At 41.7% G+C, this 20,443-nt stretch overlaps 1 protein-coding gene across 1 annotated transcript in view; it reads left to right on the top strand.

Annotated features, from left to right (window-relative positions):
* The first annotated feature begins 2,902 nt into the window (after window positions 1-2,902).
* LOC133266799 (cytochrome P450 7B1) overlaps window positions 2,903-20,443 on the top strand; it is a 129,087-nt gene continuing 111,546 nt past the window's right edge. Inside the window, exon 1 of the mRNA XM_061448387.1 lies at window positions 2,903-3,197. Within this exon, the coding sequence (XP_061304371.1) occupies window positions 3,103-3,197 (95 nt within the window). The 5' untranslated portion in view covers window positions 2,903-3,102. The remainder of the gene's footprint in view (window positions 3,198-20,443) is intronic.

Here is a 20,443-nt window from a genome sequence, read left to right on the forward strand (position 1 = left end):
TTCAGTGACGCAGAATCTGCTTCTGTCTAAGCCTGGGAGTTTAAATCCTTGCGCACATGAAATCTACCCAGTAGAACAGGCATTTGTCCATGTGCTGCATATAGCAAAATCACACTGTGATGTGTAACATACAGTACAGATTGCAGCATATACTGTTCGAAGTTTATTTTGAGTCTTCTGCATTTTCATAAGACAAAAAAATATGATCTATATCATCTTACAACATTGGCAGTATGAAACATACACACAGTATGCATTTTGAACTGTAGCATATGTACAGAATGTTCACAATTTAAACAGGAGAAATGTAACCGAGCAGCTATCTATCTATCTATCTATCTATCTATCTATCTATCTATCTATCTATCTATCTATCTATCTATCTATCTATCTATCTACCTGGGCTATCACGGTATTAGGAACCTCTCCGAAATCTTGGTGGCTTCCAAGTGAAAAGCCCTTCAAGCTTATCTTACGAATTCTCTATCCCTCCCCCGACCCAGTATATATCTGCAAATGCCTTCACCTCTCTCCAGCCTGCAGTTGTTTCTATCAGATTTCTAAGCACACAAACTGCACTTGAAGAAATCTGCCAAGGAGCCAACACCAGAAACAACAGCAATTACACGCCACCAGTAAGGGTAAAAACTGGGTGTAGTTGTATCCATCTGGAGAGTAAAGTTATCATTTTCCAAACATAACAGCATTTGCATTCTTTCTCTTCACTTATGACCAGGCTTCAGCAAGAGCTCCATAAAGATCTCAGGACAGCTTGAAACTGAAGATCCCTCCAATTCTTAAAAAGCCGTTTTTCAACATGAGACCATATCACTGTAAGACTAGGTTTGCACCTCCTGAAAAGGAAATAAATTTCCTCTTTTCTGCTACAGCTGTGTTAAAGGGGACTGTTCAGCCTCAACTTCTTTCCCCAGGTAGCTGAGATGGCAATATGTACGGATACGTCTATTGTAATTTTAACTGTGTATGCTATGTGCAGATACTGTCCAGCTGGATCTGCATCAAGGTAGCTCATACTATAGATAACCTGACATCAAACTTCATCAGGTTTGGGCTTCTAAGTCTTTGAGATTCCTTTACTAGTTGAGGAGAAATTAATCTGTACTGTTCGGCTTTGTAAAGGATTGACACAGAAACATACACAGCACTCATAGGGTACTTAGGACCTTTTGGGTTGCGTTCCCTGCATTTTAAAATAACAGTGTCTTGCTTATGGTGTGGTGCTTTCTGGTGTGTGAGTTTTGGTTTTTTTCATCTACAGTTGATCTGAGATGATAACTTTTGACAAGTATGCGAAGTGCAAACTAGAAAGTGGTGTTGTAACCCTCTTCACATCCTCTGCCAGAACTACAGTGATCTTGATATTTTGAATCTGGATGAGGGCTTATTCCAATGTGTAATTGTATGTGGACAGTTGTTTCCCACTATACTGAAGTGAAACACTGGATTTTCACAGCAGAGGTCACTTGGAAAATGAGTAATATTTTACACTGGTTTATGTCTTACAGTGCAACGCTTTTCTGTCCTAAATTACTCCCTTTCTAAGAATTAATAGGACTAATAGCTAAGAAATCCCCTGGAATTCCCAAGCTGGGGATTTCAAACACATTTCCCTACAAAAAGCCCTACAGAGCTATAAGTAAAATGTTAGTTTCTCTTACAGTTTCCCTCCACGCATTGTATTGCACAATTGTGTCTGATTTTTTTCATCTCAAGAAGGTCAACTGATGGTTTTAAGCAGTAGTGACCAAATCCTGACACACTTTAATGTGAGACACACTGATTTGCTCTTATGGCATTTTACTGAAATCAGCAGGAGCGTTTGAGAAAGAAGACACACAGGGCTGCCCACTGCAAAACCTCAGATGTGAGACAGGCCTCTGAAAATGATGAGATCTGCTGAAGTCAGGAAGGTTTGTAGCTAACTGGCTATTTTATCCGCTAAGATGCATTTGGGTATCTGCAATTCAGAGAAAACTCAAAACAGGGCAATTCATAAAACTGAGTGTTGCAAAACTTTTGTCCACGGTGAAAAGATATAAACCACCAAATACTGAGAAACAATGTGTAATATATATGAAGCTGAGAATGAGTTAGGTACACAAACTTCTGTCAGCATCCAACCAATCCACAATTCTAGAAACTGAAGCATATTACTCTATCAAGAGTGAATTTGCCTTGAACGACACCTCCCATCACAGCAATGTTTTGAGTGCACCAAAAGGCGATAGAGCTGTAAAGTCCATCTTTGTTACGCCCCCCTGCCCTGTCATGCAACACCGAACTCCCTGGACTTCTGCCCCGTTCCACCCCATCGCTCTTCCTACAGCTGGGGATCCGTCTATTGCCTCTGGTTTTAGTTTCTCACTTCCTCCTCTCTTGTCCTCTATAACACACCACGGGGACTAGCATGGTGGAATAAAGGACTGGACCTGGCATCTTCTCAGGCAGCAAAAGCTCAAAACCAAACCTTTGCTATCTGTACTTCATTTCTCCTACCTCAGGTTAAATTTTACGAAGCTGGGAGGGAGCTGTTTTTAAGCATGAACACGCATCAGGTGTTTGTCCCAAAACCAAGAGGAGCCAAAGGCGGTACCTGCCCAAGCCGAGCACTGTTTGCGCTGGGGACAGGCCACCGCCTCTCGGTCGGGTCCGTGGGGGCCCCGATCCATTCCCGCGGTGCATGGAGGGCTGAAGGGGATCTCAGGGCAGGAGCCGCTTCCCGGGACGGTGGGATGATCCCGCAACCCCCTCCCCCGTCTCCGTTCTGGGACCTTCCCGCCGCATCGGAGCCTTTCCCGCAAGCGAAGCCCAGGGCTTCCCCTCCGCCGCCGGGAGGCCGCGGGGGCGGACGGGCGCGACCCTCCCCGCGCCGGGCGCTCCCCGGGGAGGAGCCGGCCGGGTCGTACCGGGCCCGCTCGCCAAGGCCGGCTCCGAACAGCCAAACCCAGCCCCCTGGGCTCGGGGTGGGCGGGGAGGGGCGGCCGGCCTGGCGCCTCTGCTGCGGGGAGCAGGAGGACGGGCGAAACTTTCTTCCCCGGCGGCGGCAAGGTACCGGCGGCCGCCGAGGCGAGCGCTGCCGGCATGGGCCCCGACACGCTGCAGCTCGGCACCTATGGCGGAGCGGCTGCCGCCGCTCTGCTCCTCTGGGCCGTGTGCCTGCTCTGCAGGAGGAAAAGGTACCGGGGTGCCGGGGGGCGGCCGTCGCATTCCTCCACGGCCGCGCCAGGGTAGCGGGGGTGCGAGGCGGACGCCGTGCCGCCGAGCCACGCATTGGGCCGCGCTTCCCTTCGCCCGCCCCTCCTCGCCGGGAAGCCCTATCAGCGCCCGCCGCCGCCACCGCCGCCCCCAGCCCGGACGGGCGGCAGGGCCCGGGGGATGGCGGCCCATGGTCCCCCGCAGCGGCCGGGGCGAGCGTGGGGCCGCGGTAGGAGCGAGGGGCAGCCGGGGAGGCGCTGGGCTGCGGACGGAGGCGGCTGTAATCCTGGCCGGCGGGTGGGAGACGCCGCTCGTTCATGGGCGCCTTGGGGAAGCTGGTCTGGCCCTTCTAGGTGCTACAAGACAAGGGGTGCCCGAAGCGCGCACCCCGGCCCCTGGCAGTTCGGAGTGTGAAGATGGTTGACCCTTCGGTTTGCTCAAAACCTGGGGGTTAACTTGTGCGCTCTATGTAGCAAAAGAGATCCAGTGCGGCACTTGAGAGCCTTCCTGCGGAGTCCAGGGTGCACCGACCTGACCTGCAGAGGCAGGGTGGACAAATGCTGCGGCTGGGTTGCAACATCGGCCCTCGCTGCCTGTTTTTTTGGTGATGAGTAGCTGATGCGTAATAGCAAAGCCTCTAGAATTCAGGTCGTTTGAGTGACTTTTCTATGTGTCTCTTTAGTTGACAGTGTTGGGTTTAGTTTGTTTCAGCTAAAGTGTCACAGAGGGTACACACATATTGTGGGATGCTTTAAGTTGAAGTTGCAGGTTTTGGGGAGGAATTTTTTTGGGGGGAAGGAAGTGCTGCCTAGAACGACTCCTTCTGTTCCTGAGAAATGCATGTTTCTTTATATGCTAACCCCTTACCCCGTACTTTTCACTTGTGTTGCAATACTTCATGCTTTTCAGTGTCTCTACTGCAGCTGATGAATAAACGTGTGTAAAGGCTTGGGGGATGAAGAGTGAAGAAGGGGAGGGATCAGTATTCACTATATTGTTTGCTTATGATTTTAATTTGTGTAATGAAACACATAGCAAATACTAAATTTAATTCTTAATAGTAAACATTTGCTTTTCCTAATCATTAAAAGTTATTTTTGGAAAGTTTAGACATGCACAGATGTAGAAAAGAAATTGCAGTGCTAGCCTCTGAACAAGAGTCAGAGAGTCAGGTTTTAGACCAATAACCCAAACTTTGGGATCATTTATAGAATGAAGTAAATAACAGAGAAAAGTAGTGAAAATTCTTGGTTTGATTCCAGAAGGCATCTGTCACTGACTGTAAACAGAGATGGGCTATTTCCATGATGTCTGTTTTGGAACCATTATTAATGTGATTGGAGTTAGAGAGCCTAATCCTTCTTTTAAGTAGAAGACATCCATCCCAATGTTCCAGTGGGATCATCCTGTAAGACAAACTACTTGACAGAGTAGCTCAGGATGCAGCTTCATGTTTTTGAAGATGAGTGGATAGCTGATTACCAGATCATCCTCCCTGTTGCTTATCTGCCCCTGTGTGAACTGGTTCTGGGAGCTAAACCAGCAAAAAAATGCTACTTTTTTTGACAAGTTTAGTTTCCTGCAAGTTTAGCTCCCTGAAGGAGGTCAGCACAGAAAACAAAAACCATATAAAACTGTGCCTGTCATTAGTAGAAATTCCAGTATAATTATAAAAGACTGAATTTTTGAAACTGGAAACAGGAAAAGCTCTTGCTTGTAAAGTTTTCAGCCAGATGTAAGTGGTAGGGGAAAAGGGTCAAAGAACGCATTTTGAGTTATTTTCGTAACCCTTGTGGATGTAGAGGTTTTTAAGTGTGCTTTTACTGTTTCTATAGCAAAATGGTTTGGACATTTGTGCTACCACAGAATGATGTTATACAGGAGGTCTCAGCAGGAAGGCATACTGTCTTGTCCAATAAAGGAAACTGCTGTTTGATTAATAAACTACTTCTTTAAATCCTGTGCTGTTTCTCAAAGAAGTGTGCAAAGTTCTAGCTTGCAAGCAACTGGAAATAAAAAGTGAAAAACCCCATCAACATCTGTGTAGCACAGGCCTCAGTATAAGGTGCTGGTGTTGAAATGCTATCCTGCTCCAGCAAAATGTGCAATTAATTTTTCTTAGTCACAAAAGAAATTGGGCATGGTCTTGAGAGATGCCTGGCAGCAGCTGCAGGAAGAAAAGCTGTACTATGGGCACAGTGTGTTTAAAAATGGGTATGAGGGTTAGTTCATGCTCCTGAGATTTGGTGCAAGTTTGTGATCTCCCCTTGCTTATCTGACCCTTACCTGTTTATCTGTCCCCATGTATCCTTCATGTGTCAAGTTTCTTCTTTCCTTGTATTCTATTTGGATCTAACAAGCCCAGTGGCAGGCAGGACTACCCCCCTCAGAAATCCACAAAAAACATTTGGGAACTTGTTGACATTGGAGCTGTTGGCATTACTGAATAAATGCCAAAGCGAAGGTTGTCATGCATAATACCTGTTAGGACAGAAACACAAACTTCTCTGATTTTGCAGAGATTGCCTATGCTAGATAAAATGTTGCTACTTGATCTGTGCATGTGTTTTTATAGAAATTACTATGTTGCCCTAATGTTGGTGTGCTTGTACCAGTGTGGAAACTCTGTATAAGGGTTATGTTTAAGGTACTAAGATAAACTTTACCAGGATAATCAAACTTAGCATCTTAACCACAGCCATACATGGATTCCATCAGGACAGCAACAGTAATCAAGTGCATATGTATAGAAGAGTTTAAGTAAATAAATATACACCACTAAGTGCTAACTTGCACTTCAGAGTTCTGTAAGTTTGTTTTGCCAGATGATGCTTCTGTCCTGCTGGACCAAGGTGAAGCACAGCCACCTACTCTGAGAGCTAGTGCATCCAGGAGTGTAATGAGGGTTTGTATGTCCCAGAAGAAAAAACTCTCCAAATCCATCACTGACGTTCCTTAAGCAGGTGTTGCGGGATTTTGTCTTACTTGGAGTGAGGTGCTTCTGCTTTGTTTCCTCTCAGACTGAGTGCTCATTCCTGGAGAGAAGATTTTGTAAGGAGAGGCGTTCTATTAACTTAATCTGCCATTGCCTTTTCCTGTAGTGAGGTTAGTTTAATCTGGCATTAAGGGATTTCAGGGTGAGTTCAGTACTGGTGTTCTTAATTAAGTATTTAGATCTGTTCTTTGGAGACAGCAAAAAGGGGAAGTGGAATTTCTTTTTGTATTAATGTTTATCATATGAGTTCTGGTGGCAGTAATAACACAAAGGAAACTAATTGGAGTCTTTGCCAGATTTCGTATCACAGATGGTGAAGAAACAGAACAAAAGTTTCCTTAATCACAGAAAATTTTGAGTTAAACTTCAGTGTCAGATGAGGCTCAGTGCCTTCTGCATGCTACAGAAAGATCTTCCTTTTACTGGTTAATGAAGAAAAGCCTATCTAGACTGTTTGCTGGGGAATGTGTTTTCTCCAGAGAGAGCTTCCTTTGTGCTGTTTCACGAAAGCATTTCAGCTATGGCAAAACCTGATGACTTCCTAGCCTGGAGATTGTACAGATTGGTCTCTTTTGTCTTCATAAAATGTCTAAGTCAGCTCCAGCTTTATGCAGTCTTTGTTTTCAAACTGTTTTTCCACTAGCGATGCACAGTCTCACGGAGCAGGAGGTGAGACAGCAGGTGAGACCTGCTCCTGCTCATCTTCCAGTAGTAATGCTGCGCAAGTCAGGGAAGGTCCCTCAAAATCAGCAGGGGTTGGTTCCTAGTTACTTCTGTAGGTGTAGTACTGTTCCACTTCTTGTTGCTCAAACTGATGCTTATTTTTGACTGCTAGTGTCTATTGCATGTCTATGACTGAAAATGATCACAAATTGTAACCAACAGTTTGGGAATGAGGCTGGGATGCTCTCTGCATCCCTCCCTGTGGGGCAAACATTGCAAATTACCAGGAAGAGGAGGAGGGTGAGGCTTCAGTTAAAACCACTGGCTTTGGAGAAGAGGAGAGTAGAGAGAAGTGGAACAAAGATTGTTGTATCCGTATTTATCCCTTGAAATTGGATCCTGCTGTCCTTAGGTTTGTATCCCAAAGTTCATCAGACAAAAAAGATACAGACCCAACCTAGAAATACTCATCGTGGATGTATCTCTGCTTGGAAAGTTAAAACACATACTACAAGAGCAACACCAGTGAATGAGTTTGTAAAAATTATTCCCTCTGGAACTCCACAGGTTGGTGGGGTTGGTATTAATTATCAGAAATGGGCTTCACAGTCAGGATTGCTTGCATGGAATGATACAATCGCTGTAGGGCACATGTAACCTATGTGGGTTTTACTGTACAGCAGTATACGTGCTAGGTTAGACAGAGCAAATATGTTCTAATATATTATTTCTGACCAGTTTCTAATACATCAGAATATAGTATGTAAAAAACTTAAACAGTGTAATTGTAGATTAAAAACATACAAAGAATTTGATACATTTCTGAGAAAGGATTTTGCTATGGCCTAAGTTTCAGATTTAAAGCCTTGTTGAAGCAAAGTGTCTTTCATTTTTCTCTTTTATTCTATCCCCTAAAATACCCCCAATCTATACAATCTCATTCATTTAAGATACTTTTCCAAAAAATTGCTCTCTTGAACCTAGACAGATATTGTTGAAAAGAATATAGATTTTGTCTTTGCCTTCAAGAACATCTTATCCTTCTCTGTGACAAGCTGTGAGCTTGCTAACAGCTCTCTTACCAAGTGAATTGTAGTTCACAAGATGTCATCAGCCTGTCTTTTTTACCACTTTTGCTAATTTAGGCAATATGTTAAGGTAGTTTTCAGTTGGAGGGAACATCAGGAAGGACAGAGAGAAGGATACCAGAAAAATCTATCCTCTCCCTTCTTACCTTGTCTTTCTACAGAGGCCTTTTTCTCCATCCTTTTGGTTGGAGTTCTGGGGAGCGCATGTGTTTTCATGACCTCCTTTTGTTTAATGTCATTGTCCACTCTTCCTCTACTCTGAAAAGATAAGGACTGAAGACTGGAACTGTTTAAGGCAGAAAAGTAACAGTTCTGTTTCTTAAGTAGCCTGAAAAAACCTTTCTTTCTCACCATCACACTCGGGTTTTCTGTCAACTTTTCACTGCTCTGCCAAGATGCGGTGGAAGCTTATTTATCTGATTGCTGCTTCTGGTAAGAGCTTAGTGGAAGTCAAAAAAAACAAGAAAACCTGTAGCCTTCTCAAGATGTACAAGACTCAGTTCACTGGCTTTTGGTTTTCTTATGACACTAATAGAGCTAGAGAGCCATTATGTTGAGGGTCCCAAGATGTTTTTTTCCTTTTTCATTTCTTTTTTTTCACTGCAGCTTCTCATCCTTCTGATATGTAGTCTGGGTATCATGTACATCTTGGGTTCTCTTACTACCAAGACTTTGAATATGATGCCTTTGTTAGCAGATAATTTACTTTTCCAATAATCTATGATTTACAGTATTCTTTGCTTAAGGTACACTGCCACCTAGCAACAGTTTCCCTTTCCTCCCAGTTTTCTTGACCTACTTTGTCAGGGGTTGTTCAGCTTTAGTTTGTGCCTAGTCTGGTCTTGATTAGCATCCAGAACCCATCAGTAGATGCCATCCTGGTAAATGCATATGTGTATGTGGTGCAGATATTTTTAGTGGCAATAAGAACTGCTAGCTTCAGGTTTCTCAATAAAATACAATGGTTTTTACTTTTACACTGGTTTTTCCTTTCAGTGTTTTTGTGGAAAATGCCTAGAATATTTTTATTTTATTTTATTTTTATTTTTTTCCTTAGAAGTGCTAGGTTTTCATTTCTTCTGTTCATTATTCTTTGGAGGCAATAAAATTAAAGTGCAAGAATTAAAGGGAATTGCTTTCTGCTCTTTTTATTATTCCAGTGTAACAAGAAGCATGGATCATCCATCTAGAGTATTGTACACAAATGCACATAGCTTGCAGAAAGTACTGAACAATTAACCCTTCTGCTCCTCCTCTAAGTTGATAGTCCTAAAAGTATGAATGAGGAAAACCCAGGTAAACACAGGGTTCTTCAAAAATGAGATTCATGCTTACTATTCTCCTTAGAGGAGGAAAACACGCTCACTGGCAAATTTTAGCTGAAACGTTATATATAAAGGCTGGTGTAAAGGAAGACATAAACGGGGCAAATCTTAATCCTAGTATCCTCTTACAGGAGATATTAACTACTCCACCTTCAAGCATAATGGTGAAATTTGCCACCTGATGTGTTTTAATTGTTGGTGATGTAACTAGAGAAGTACATTGCCAGGCAACTGCAGGACAGACTGGAGTCCCAGCGCGTGAACCTACCTGGGCCTCTGACTCCAAGCAAGGAATGACTGAACTTGCAGTCTTGCCTGCGGACTCTGCCTCAATTCCTCCCCTGTAAATTGGAGGTCAATGTGACCTCTTCTTTATGTACCGATAGCACAGCTGAATGCTTCACAGCATATGCAGTTATCAATGAAGCTGAAAGAAATTCTCCCGTCCTATAACTACTCAACATGTGCTGAGGAACTGTTACCTGGCCATTCCCTTTCTCCTGTATGCTGAAGTACAAGTCCTAGTTAGTGTTTCAAGCCAGAAATGCCACATTTTCTCACAATATTCAGCTAAGCTGTTGGGTCATGTCAGCTGCTTTAGTATTTACCTCACTTATCAGAATTACAGTCCCAAATAAAATTGTGGTTTTTTTTTTTGTTTTGAGGGTTTCTTTTCAGTCAAGTATTTTGATTAAGAAGTTGGGCAGGGCTTGTTTTGGTAAAGTAATATAACTGTTCTCAGTACTCCATCTAGTCACTTATTTTGCTTAGTACATTGTAATGCCACGGAGTGGGGGAAATATAGAAGCTAAAAGAAACAGCATAAGTGCAATGTTAATACATAAGGAAAATCTCACAGCTAAATTGGCAGTCTTCTTCTCTTTTATCCAAGTTTTATAGAGCTACTTGGTAGTGGAGCCAGGGTTGGAATTCATTTTCCTGACTTCTAGTTTTGTGCTTTAGCTTGCTGCCTTTCCTTTCCAACACGCTTACCATATATGACATTATAGCTGTCTGGTAAACTAACTTTTTCAACCACGAGGCAGATTTTTACTTCGGATTCAAAACTTCAGTAGTGTTCCTTTTCTTTCCCAACCATTTACTGATCCTTCTACAAGATGCGTTTAGGTTTTTAGGCTAATATCCATTTGCACGCCGTCTGGGAGAATTTTGGCTGACTGAGAGTCCCATAAAACAAAAGTTTCCTCTTTACAAACCACATGGAGCTTGGCTGTAGATATTCAGTTCCTTTCTCCACAAACTGTTTTTAATGGTGCCAGATTCTTCTGTTTCTTCTCCTTGTTTGGCACATGTCAGGCAAAAAAATCTTGGCTCTCATATAGAACATATCTTGTTTCCTCTTAACTGCTCGTACTTTCTATTCGTAATTCAAATCAGCAGAAAAATGCTATGGTTGTGCTTCTCATGATTTAATCTTGTAGTTTCCTAAGCAATATTCTAATGTTCTTTAAAAAGTAGTGTGCTCTCATACTGTAGGCCTGGTGGTAGGGGATTCTAGCTGAATGCAATGAGCATGTCCCTGTTGATTTGGGAAAATGTTGCATGGTGTCCTGAAGGGGTGGCTTGTTCAAGCCCTGTGGAGGCATATGAATGAAGCTAAAATGGGATGTTAGAGGAGTGTCCTGTCTGTCACACAGCTGACCCCTTCTTATGCTGCAGTGAAAACCCAGATTGAAACACTGCATGTTGCAGGCTTATGTCCATAGTGGGAAGTTGAAGAAATATCTCCTTCCTGGTCCATGGCATCCAGAGAGCCTGTGCATATTTGTCACAAGGTACTCATGTTACTTGCTAACAGCCTCACTCTACATCCATGGGAGTTGATCTGCTACTGATGGCTAAAACAGAGTGTAGTACTGCTGAGTGTGGTTGCTTTATCTGATTTCTTGTGACTCCCTAGCAAAACGTTCTGCTCTTTCCTTACCCCGATTTCTGGCTTCTCAGAAGGCCCTTGCCCAGATTTTCCCTGAGTAGTCATTACAAATTCTTATGTCACTTGCCTTGCCTAAAAACATGGGGAAAAAAGTGAAATTTTTGAACAATATGTTGAAAAAAATGGAAAATTGCCAGATTTTCATTACTTTTTAAAGTGATGCAGTATTTAAAAAAAAATAATGGTCTCATTTCAACACTGTGTGAGAATGCAAAAGTTTTCCAATTATTAGCTCTGGCAGTAATTACTTTAAAAAAAAACAAACAAACCCCAAAGAAACCTGTATATTTCTTAAGAAGACAGACTACTGCTGCTGAAGCACATTAGACAGAATTAATGGAGAATTGGTGATTAAAATGAGGTTCCTGAGAAGCCAGTATTTCAGTCTTTTTGGACTCTTTTTTTCCCTTTGTATGCATGACAGCAGAAGGATGGATTTACCCCTTTGTCACAGTGTAATACTGTAGTCTTTGAAGGCTTTGGAGAGAGTGTCTCCAACTTTCTAATAGGGCCACAAGGAAAATCAAAGTATTTTCAGACATCCTCATTTAATCTGGTTAACAAAAGCAGGATGCTGAAAGAAGGACAATTGTTGATATCTGCTTGGAGAAAATGTGATCAACTTCCATTGCTGGTCTGCTCAACTGGTGCTACAGTAGAGTTTGGTCATCGCTTCCCCAGCTGGGAAGCACTGCTCCATGTTTTCCTCTTTAGTGCTGGCATGTTTTTTTTAGGTTACAGTAGCTCCACTTCAGAGCTTCTGGTGTATGCTAGATCATAGCCATTCTAATTCTGCCCAGCTGGTTTTTCATCATGATAAGCTTTGGGAGTCACATTTAGGAAGTTTCTCTGAAAATAGCTCAAACAGTGGATTGATGGCAAGGTATAATTCTTTCCTTCAGTTGTTCAGGAATCGCTCTGTGATACTTACTCATCTCAGACTTACACTTCATTAAGAAAGAAGAAGCCTCCTTGGAAGACTTTTTGTTTCGGTCATTACTGCATTTGTAAAATGTTTCCAGTGGAGTAGGCGTTTCTTCCTTCTTCCTTTCAAAAACTTCTGTTATTCTATTGGATGGGAGTTTTTTCAATTTTTTAGAAGATTTCAGATGTCTGGGTTATTTTTCAGCACAATAACCATTTTGCTTAAATAGCAAATTCCCAAGCCCTACAGCTGAGGGCAAGGCATATTGCCAGAGCCCGCACTGCAATGTTTGTGTGTGATTCCCGTTTAAAAGGAGCAGCTGTGTATCTGTACAAGAAGTGAAAATGTCTCTCAATTCAGGAGTCATCCAAGAACCAATTTTAAAATGTGCTGAAAGCGCAGAATTGATATTGGGGCAAACAGGGAGGAAAAATGAAAGTACTCGGACAGCAGGCTTATATGTGGTGCTCCTTTTAACCCTAATACATGCCTGAAAGAGTCTAATTCAACAGCAATAAGAATTAGATGTGTGTGTCTGATGATGAAATTAAGCTTACAGTGCATGACAGTACACCAAACTGTTTGGGCTTTTCAGTAATAGCTGTCATCAGAGCATGCATGACTGATGGAGATTCATTTCCAGGCCCCGGAACAAGTGCAGCAAGCCAGATTCAGAGCCTGGGCTCCTTCTGAGTACCAAATGAGGGAAATTCGAAGTTTGTGTCCTAGAGGCTTGCATGTAGTATCCTTTAAAGCCAGGTTAAATTATCGGTCGCTGCTAAGGAGCAACACAGAATTGATCACAGCAGGACTGGAGAGGTTTCCCGTGTATGTCAGCATGCAGTGGCTTGGGAAACAGCTGCTTGCACAATGTCTGGTTTGTGGTTGAACAGACAGCTGAATTTCTGGCATTGCTGCTTTAAGATCCAAAAATTATAATTAAATTTCAAAGAAATTTTGCATATGTGAATGAGTCAGAGTTATCTTTTTTTCTGTAAGCTGTTTAGTTTCTTGCATCCTGTGTAGTGAGAATGCTGCTAGATCCTATCTGATAATACCACATTAGGAGTGAAGGGATTTTTTTTTCATAACCTGTGGACTTCCTCAGATAGAACCATATCAGCTGTAATAAATTTAGAGCCTTAAACTCCCGTTGTTATGAAGACTTTAAAATAAAACTGTGCATGCAACTCCTATTGGCGCTGCAGTGGTAAGAAGCTAAAATAGACAATGCTGAGATCTGCTGGGCTCAGAAGAAAGTTCAGGCTTCCTGGCTTCACAATCTCATTTGCAGAAGTAGGACATACCTACTGTTTTGCCCTCAGGACAGATGTCCAATAAAGCACAGTTGTTGTGACCCATCCAGTCTTATCTCCTGCATAGTTTAGGCCATTGCAGTGTCTCCTGCATCAGCTACGTTAAATTCTGCTTGAACACAATCCTGTTTGAAATGCAGAAAGATTTTCTGCCCTTGGTTTATTATTTCCTTTGAGTGATGAGTAGTCCAGTGCTTATCCTGCAGGTTGTTCTTACCATTCTGTCTTTGCTTTAAGAAAGGGGGTGAATTCAGTCTCATTAGTGGATGCATATGTCCTTTTAAACACTGACAAGATTTAATTAGAAGTGATGAAAGATAGCTAAGATGGCATCCAAAACTAACAAAGAAGGCCATCTCCTGTTCCAAGTATTGAATCCTGCTGAAAAACAAAAACAAAAAAAAAAAACCAAACCTGCTTAAAGGTGCAGACAAGATAGGGATGCTGGAGAGGGACTCTTCATTAGAGACTGTAGTGACAGGACAAGGGGTAACGGGTTAAAACTTAAACAGGGGAAGTTTAGGTTGGATATAAGAAGGAAATTCTTTCCTGTTAGGGTGGTGAGGCACTGGAATAGGTTGCCCAGGGAGGTTGTGAATGCTCCATCCCTGGCAGTGTTCAAGACCAGGTTGGATGAGGCCTTGGGTGATATGATTTAGCGTAAGCTGTCCCTGCCCACTGCAGGGGGGCTGGAACTTGATGATCTTAAGGTCCTTTCCAACCCTAACTATTCTATGATTCTGTGATTCTAAGATCATCTGACATGTCTTTGTGTCTCAATGGCAAGTTAGTAGGGACTGAAGCAACTTGTCATCTATCCTTTCTCCCCACTCCAGGAACATTTGGGAGGACCAATGTAAGTGTAGTGCCTGCTGCTTCTCTGTAGTCTTTACGTTGCATGCTTGCTTTGGGAAAAAAGAAGAGCAGCCAGGTTTTAACCAACACTATAAAAAACAGAGATAATTCAGCTGGGATCAGATGAACAAATGCTTCGTTTTTGGTTTTTTTTTTTTTGCTTAGATATGAAAAAAATAAATCTTGTTTGATTTGTTTTGTGCGTTATTTCAGTGTATATTCTTATTAATAATACCTCTGAGACTGTTGTTTAGGAGCCAGGCATATGTGTAAGCTCATGCCTTCAAATTGTGTTTTAACAGTTCCAGAGAAAAAAAGCACTATATAAAATAGAAATGTGAGAGATAAAGCAACTTAAACTGTAGTGATAAGGTTCATTTCATAAAAATGAAAGCCCAAGAAGATTTTTCAGCACAAATACAGTGTGCTGATTTGGAATGTCAGATGATTTGTGTCATCAGAACATGAGGAAAAAAAAAACAACAAACCAGGATGCTTATAGCTGTACCTTTGTAGGCAATTGATGGTGTTAGAAATGTCTGATAGAGATATGGTTTTGATTGCTCAGTCACTGAGCATGAAGATGTCACACTGGGCTCAGTTTTCGATGAAAGACTGCAGTGTTGAAGATGGAAGGAGATGGAAGTCCCCATGTGTCTATGATGATGGTGCCTTCCAAAATGAAGGCTGCCCTAGGATACCTTCACATGCAGGACATTGCCACACCCCATAGCTTTTCTCAGTGGGCAGGACCCAAGCCTCTGGGTGACAAAATCCCTGTTGTTACCGCCTATGACCATTTGTACCTCTGGTATTCTATTTAGTCCCAGGCGCACTGATCAGGTATAGCTATAGATTCAGCTCTGCTGTATCAGATGCTTCTTTTTACTTTTTGTGACAAATATCAATTTATCTCCTTAAAGGCAGCAAGTTACTGGAAAGTGTTTCCTGCTCATGGCAGTCAGTTAATTTCTCTTAAGACTGTGGAAGGGACAGGTCAGTTAATTGTCTTCAAAAGAATGAATTTTACTGGAAGCTAGTGCAGAACATGGGTATCTCTTTCATTTTCCAGTGTTGGGCTGGTGAAAGCAGCTTCAATAAGTATGATTTGGCATGCTAAATTTCTCTGCTCTGTATATGGAAAGCAACCAGCACATTTGGATTCTGTAATATAAATAAGGTCCTTGGGCCTTACTGAAATTCTGCTGATAATCATTATAACCTGTCTGCAGAGTTTAGCTAGTGGGTAATGCTAGATTTATGTCAATAAAGGATGAAGTCTGTAGTTATCATTTTTTTCTCTTTCAGCTGGATTTATATTGTGTATGACCCCTTTTTTCTGCTAGGTATTAGAGTGCTTTTTTTTTCCCTGATTTCTCAGTTTGCTTTGTTGCTGTTCACAGAATTCACTGTGCTGTGTAGGAACTGTCCTCTTGAATTCCCATTGCTCTGCTCAGGGAGTAAGCTAGGCTAATGAGACCCCTCTTTGTTTCATTTGAGTGGGTTTTGCTAATTGCTTTTATCACATTGGAACCTGTAGGGGGATTTTCCATAGATAAAATGACAATAAAAAAATGAAACGCTTTTTGTTGGTAAGTCACCTGGCAATTCCGCCTGGTTTCTCAACATAGCTGTCAGCAGATGTGAGTGACTTCTTAACGCCCAGTGTCTCTAATTGCCCTTTATTTCCCCTCTGCTCTCCCTGGATGGGATTTATTTCTCACTTGGTGGGATGAAACACAAAAGCAGGTTGTGATGGAGTGCATCTCCAGTCAGCAGTAGGGAGGATGACAGGGTGAATTAGGGTGGTCAACATGTAGCAGGAAGAGAAATTTCATCCTGCTTCCTGCACTGTCCTGTGGTTGTGGCTGATCTGTCCCCATCCCACTTCATCCTTGTATCATCACTTCCTTACAGCCCAGCTCATGCTGAGAGCCTGCTGCTTCTGCAGATCAAAGGGGCAGGGACTTCAACACTTTAGCCTTCCCAAAGGCTCATGCTCCCCCAGTTACCCATTTGTACCCATCTTCTCCCTAAGTTGTGTTCAGTATACTTCAGTATACTGATCACCAACCCAAGCACTCACCTGCTCAGGACTGTACTGTTATTTTCATCTTGAGGACGGTATTAGGTTTTGTGAACATCCTAAGAAAAGATGATTGAATGTATTTCAAAAACCGAGAATGAGATGGCAGCGATTAGTCAAACATACCTAGGAGTGAACAGCATCTATGAGTCCCTGTGCTCTGGCCTTTGAAGAAAATTTATGCTGAATCCTAATGGAGTTTACTGAACCACTGGATTTGTAATTATTGCTGTCTATGAATTTTACTTGGTTTATGTTAAATCAAGGTATATTTGGGGTTGTTTTGTTGTTTTCTTTTTGTCTAGCTTGAAATTTTGCCCTTGAGCTATGCTGTAGTCCCTTCTTATATTCAACTGGGTCAAGAGTAGCCTGAAAGCTCCTTGCCTTTTCCTGCAACACTTCTTCAGGACTCCGTCCTCACCCAGAGAAGGGATTAGAGCCGTCACTATTCTCTTCATTTATATAATCCTGTCATTGCCCTGACACCAGCGTAATCTTCTTGACTGGCTGATCAAACTGATTTTCAACAGTTTTAGACAGAGTAAAAAATTAGTGCATTTAAATCTTCCTTGATTTTTCTGGCAGTTTTTCTGTCATTCAGTCTAGCATTTTCTTTATCTCAAGTCCCTTTTGTTATTTACTGTGCTTATCTTCCTCCCTGTAAAATATCTACTACAGCTGGTGTTTTTACTTTTTAGGCTCTAATTCTCCTAATCTTAGGTTAAAGGAGTTAACGGATGATAACAGACCCTTATCAGACTTTGTCTTATTGCAGTGTTTGACATGACTTTTTGGCCTTACTTTAGACATTTGAGGTTTTCCACTCATTTCAGCAAGCCCGGGATTTTACTTTAGATATTTACTCACAGCATAGAGCTTCTGTAGTGGCTGCAACGTTATCATATAGCCAAATGAAATAATCTCTTCCGTAAGTGGTGCATGTAGATTTAGCATTTTTGTGGTTTATAACACATCGGTAACAACTGAAATACTTCTGCAGTAAGAAAAACTGTTCAAAGCCATAGCAAATCTTGCCGCTGTGGGTCTTTGAAAAGGGGACAGAGGTCTGGTTTGTGATCCTGCTTCTACCAAGAAATGGCTTTGGATTTTATTAGCAGGGAGGTTTGAATTTTTACGGTGCAGGATGAAAAAACACAGTACTTGAGGGTGCTCTGGGGAGAGTCACAGTCACTGAATTTCTCAGTGACATTTTGAACCCCAACAAAGTTTTGCCTACCTGGCCGCACTAGACAGGGCTGTAATTTATCTGTTCTCACCCCACTGTTGCTGTGCCTGCAGAAGCCCTCTGGCAGCAATATCTTAGGGGGCAGAAGAGATTTCTGTAGCAGCTCTTTCTGGTTGAGGAACCAGCTTAGTGTGTCTGTTCGAGGTCTGTTTGCTCACGTAGCGTTTACTGACAAGTAGGGCAGACCAGGCCATATGGGCAGGTGTGGAAATCTTGATACTAAAGACATGCAGCCTGACACAAAATCTTTGCTTCTGCTGGACTTTGCCTTCAATGGTTCACTATCTCTACATGGTGACTACCATGTTAAGAATACTACTTGCAAAGTGAGTTGGAGTTAATGAGTCTAATGTTCTGATTCAGTGAATTGATGAAGCAATGCCTTCCTTTTAAGCCATTGAATAGTTTCTTATTTTAGTGGGATTTGAGCTTCTAAGTGGAGCAAAAGCTCAAGTTTTTTGACAGATCAGCACTTTCTTGCTGAGGCAAATGTGAATTTCTTATTTGATGGTATGATACAGAATATGCAGTAGCATTTCCTTGCCTTAGTTCTACTAATTCCCGGGGGAAAAAATGTGACACTAATTTTATGCTTTGAATAGAATTTCAAAGCTCAGTTTTCATACAGCTAAAATGTCTTGACTCATTGATTCTTGAAGAGTTTGCAATTCAATGTTTGGAATTTAATTTAAATTGCCTAGAAGTTTGCAGAGGATGAGACCACTTCTTGTTGGTAACTGAAGTTACTTAAAGATAGAACTTTCACTTCCATCTGCATACCCATGCTAGTCGACATCTTAAAAGGTTAGGGTTGATTCTAGGTTTCATTTTATATGCAATATTGCATATATTTGAATTGTATGGATTGCCTGGAATCATACTGGCCACATGGCCCTGATCACGAGTCAGTCTTTCTTTTCTCATTTCTAACACTGTGAAGCTGTGACTTGTCTCTTGAAACTCCTTTCTGGGTCTATAATGCTAGCAGCTGCCTGCGGCTAGCCACCATTGGCACACTCACTGTCCTCTGCTAAACCCACCCTTTATTTTTCTGTCCACAAACTGACACGCATGTGCTTGACCACATCTGCTGATGAGTCCAATCTGGTGTTTCCCAGTGGGATACTAGCTTTCTAAAAACAGTCTGAAGCTTATTCTCCTTTCATTAAAAAAGATGGGGAGGTGTAATTCTGTTGACTTAGAACAGAAGTGCTCCTCTGAAGAAGAAGGCTGAAGCCTTTAAAGCCTTTTTCATTTGAAAGCAGAGACTTCTGTGTTCCAGCTATGGACCACATCAGATGTGAATTTTCTGTAGTCACATGACAAAACTAATCACATAGTTGCTAAGAGTGGCAAAGTGGCTTTTGAGCCACAAAGATTTTATGACATTGTAGCATTTTTTGTTTGCTTGGGTCATCTGGAAACTGATATGGTACTTCTTTAAGAAAATCCATCCTAAGTTTGTCTCATGAGTTGCTCCTTTGGTAGCCTTCAGCTGCACAGAGCTGGCCGCAGTTTGTTATCAGTGAATTTTGGGGAATTTCTTCTGATCACTCTGGGACGAGATAGTTCCTTCTAATATAAAAAAAAAAAAAAAGAAAAAAGTGTATGTATGGTAAAAATAAGAACTGTAAGCAGCTGAGAAGGTAACTTCTGGGTGTATGATGGAAAAGGTGTAGGGTAGGTAGTTTAATTGGGGTATAATAGGTGGTAAATCTTCTGGAAATAAAGAGAGCTCATAAGATGAGAACGGTAGACTGAAACCCCAACCATCCTTTGATTACTACCAGATTTAAACATTCTTGCAATCTTAGCATACTAATTAACCACAACTGATACATAATGTATGCCTGTAAATAAGTAATTTTCCTTTAACTCTGGTTTAACCCTTGTAGATGCTATTTTAGGTGCTCATTTTGGTGTAAGCTTTACATTAATTTAGCTGTACTGTTTGGTGTCAAAAATTAAACTTAGTTAAATTGATAAATGTTTCATGATACATATCTTTTAAATAATATCAGTACATAGGTCTTGTCAGTCCACAGCTTTATGACAATCAGTAAGTTTTAAAAGAGAAAGGTATCTCTTTTTTTCTTCCTTAAAACTGGTTTATATAGGTTGCCCTTTTTTTAGTATCAATTACCATTTATCATCAATTCAGGCACTTGGAGATCTTTGTGTGAAACTGGAAGCAAAGCCCAACTCCTTATTAATGTGTTGAAATGAATGTGTTTTCTGAGTTCATGTATGATCATCTGAGCTTCTGTTTTTTCCCTTTCCCTTTCATTCTTTTCTGAAAAAAAAAAAAAAAAAAATTGCAAAAAAAAGTTTTAGGGGAACCAAACTGTTAACCAGTCTTTGTGCTGCTGCAGCTATGGCAGTGCTGGAAGCCTGCTGTATGTGTGCTGCATTGATGATCTCTAATTCATGTCTTTAAATCACGCAGTCTGTGGTTAAGTGTGCTACTGCGTGGTACAAGTAGGTCATCTTCACTGTGCCTGCAGGGATGGAGCCACATTGGGGCTCAAATCACTGTTCCTTCAACAAGACCTCACTGAAATAAAAATACTGAGTGTTCACCACTAAAGTTATGGGGAAATTCAGTTTATTATTGCACATACAGTGTTGTCAGAAACTTGAAACTCTTTTTACAACCTGATTAGTCAAGAGTTCAGTGAGGAGTTAGTCCACACTTTGGATTCCTGGTCTGTGTGATCTACTGTGTTTCTTTGCTTCATGTGTGAGAGCACCTGGCATACACCTCTCCTTAGAAA

This window comes from Pezoporus flaviventris, unplaced genomic scaffold (genome assembly GCF_033815535.1).
Source record: "Pezoporus flaviventris isolate CSIRO_AGI_PZ_B2104156 unplaced genomic scaffold, CSIRO_AGI_Pfla_v1 ptg000007l, whole genome shotgun sequence".
Classification (NCBI taxonomy): Eukaryota; Metazoa; Chordata; class Aves; order Psittaciformes; family Psittacidae; genus Pezoporus; species Pezoporus flaviventris.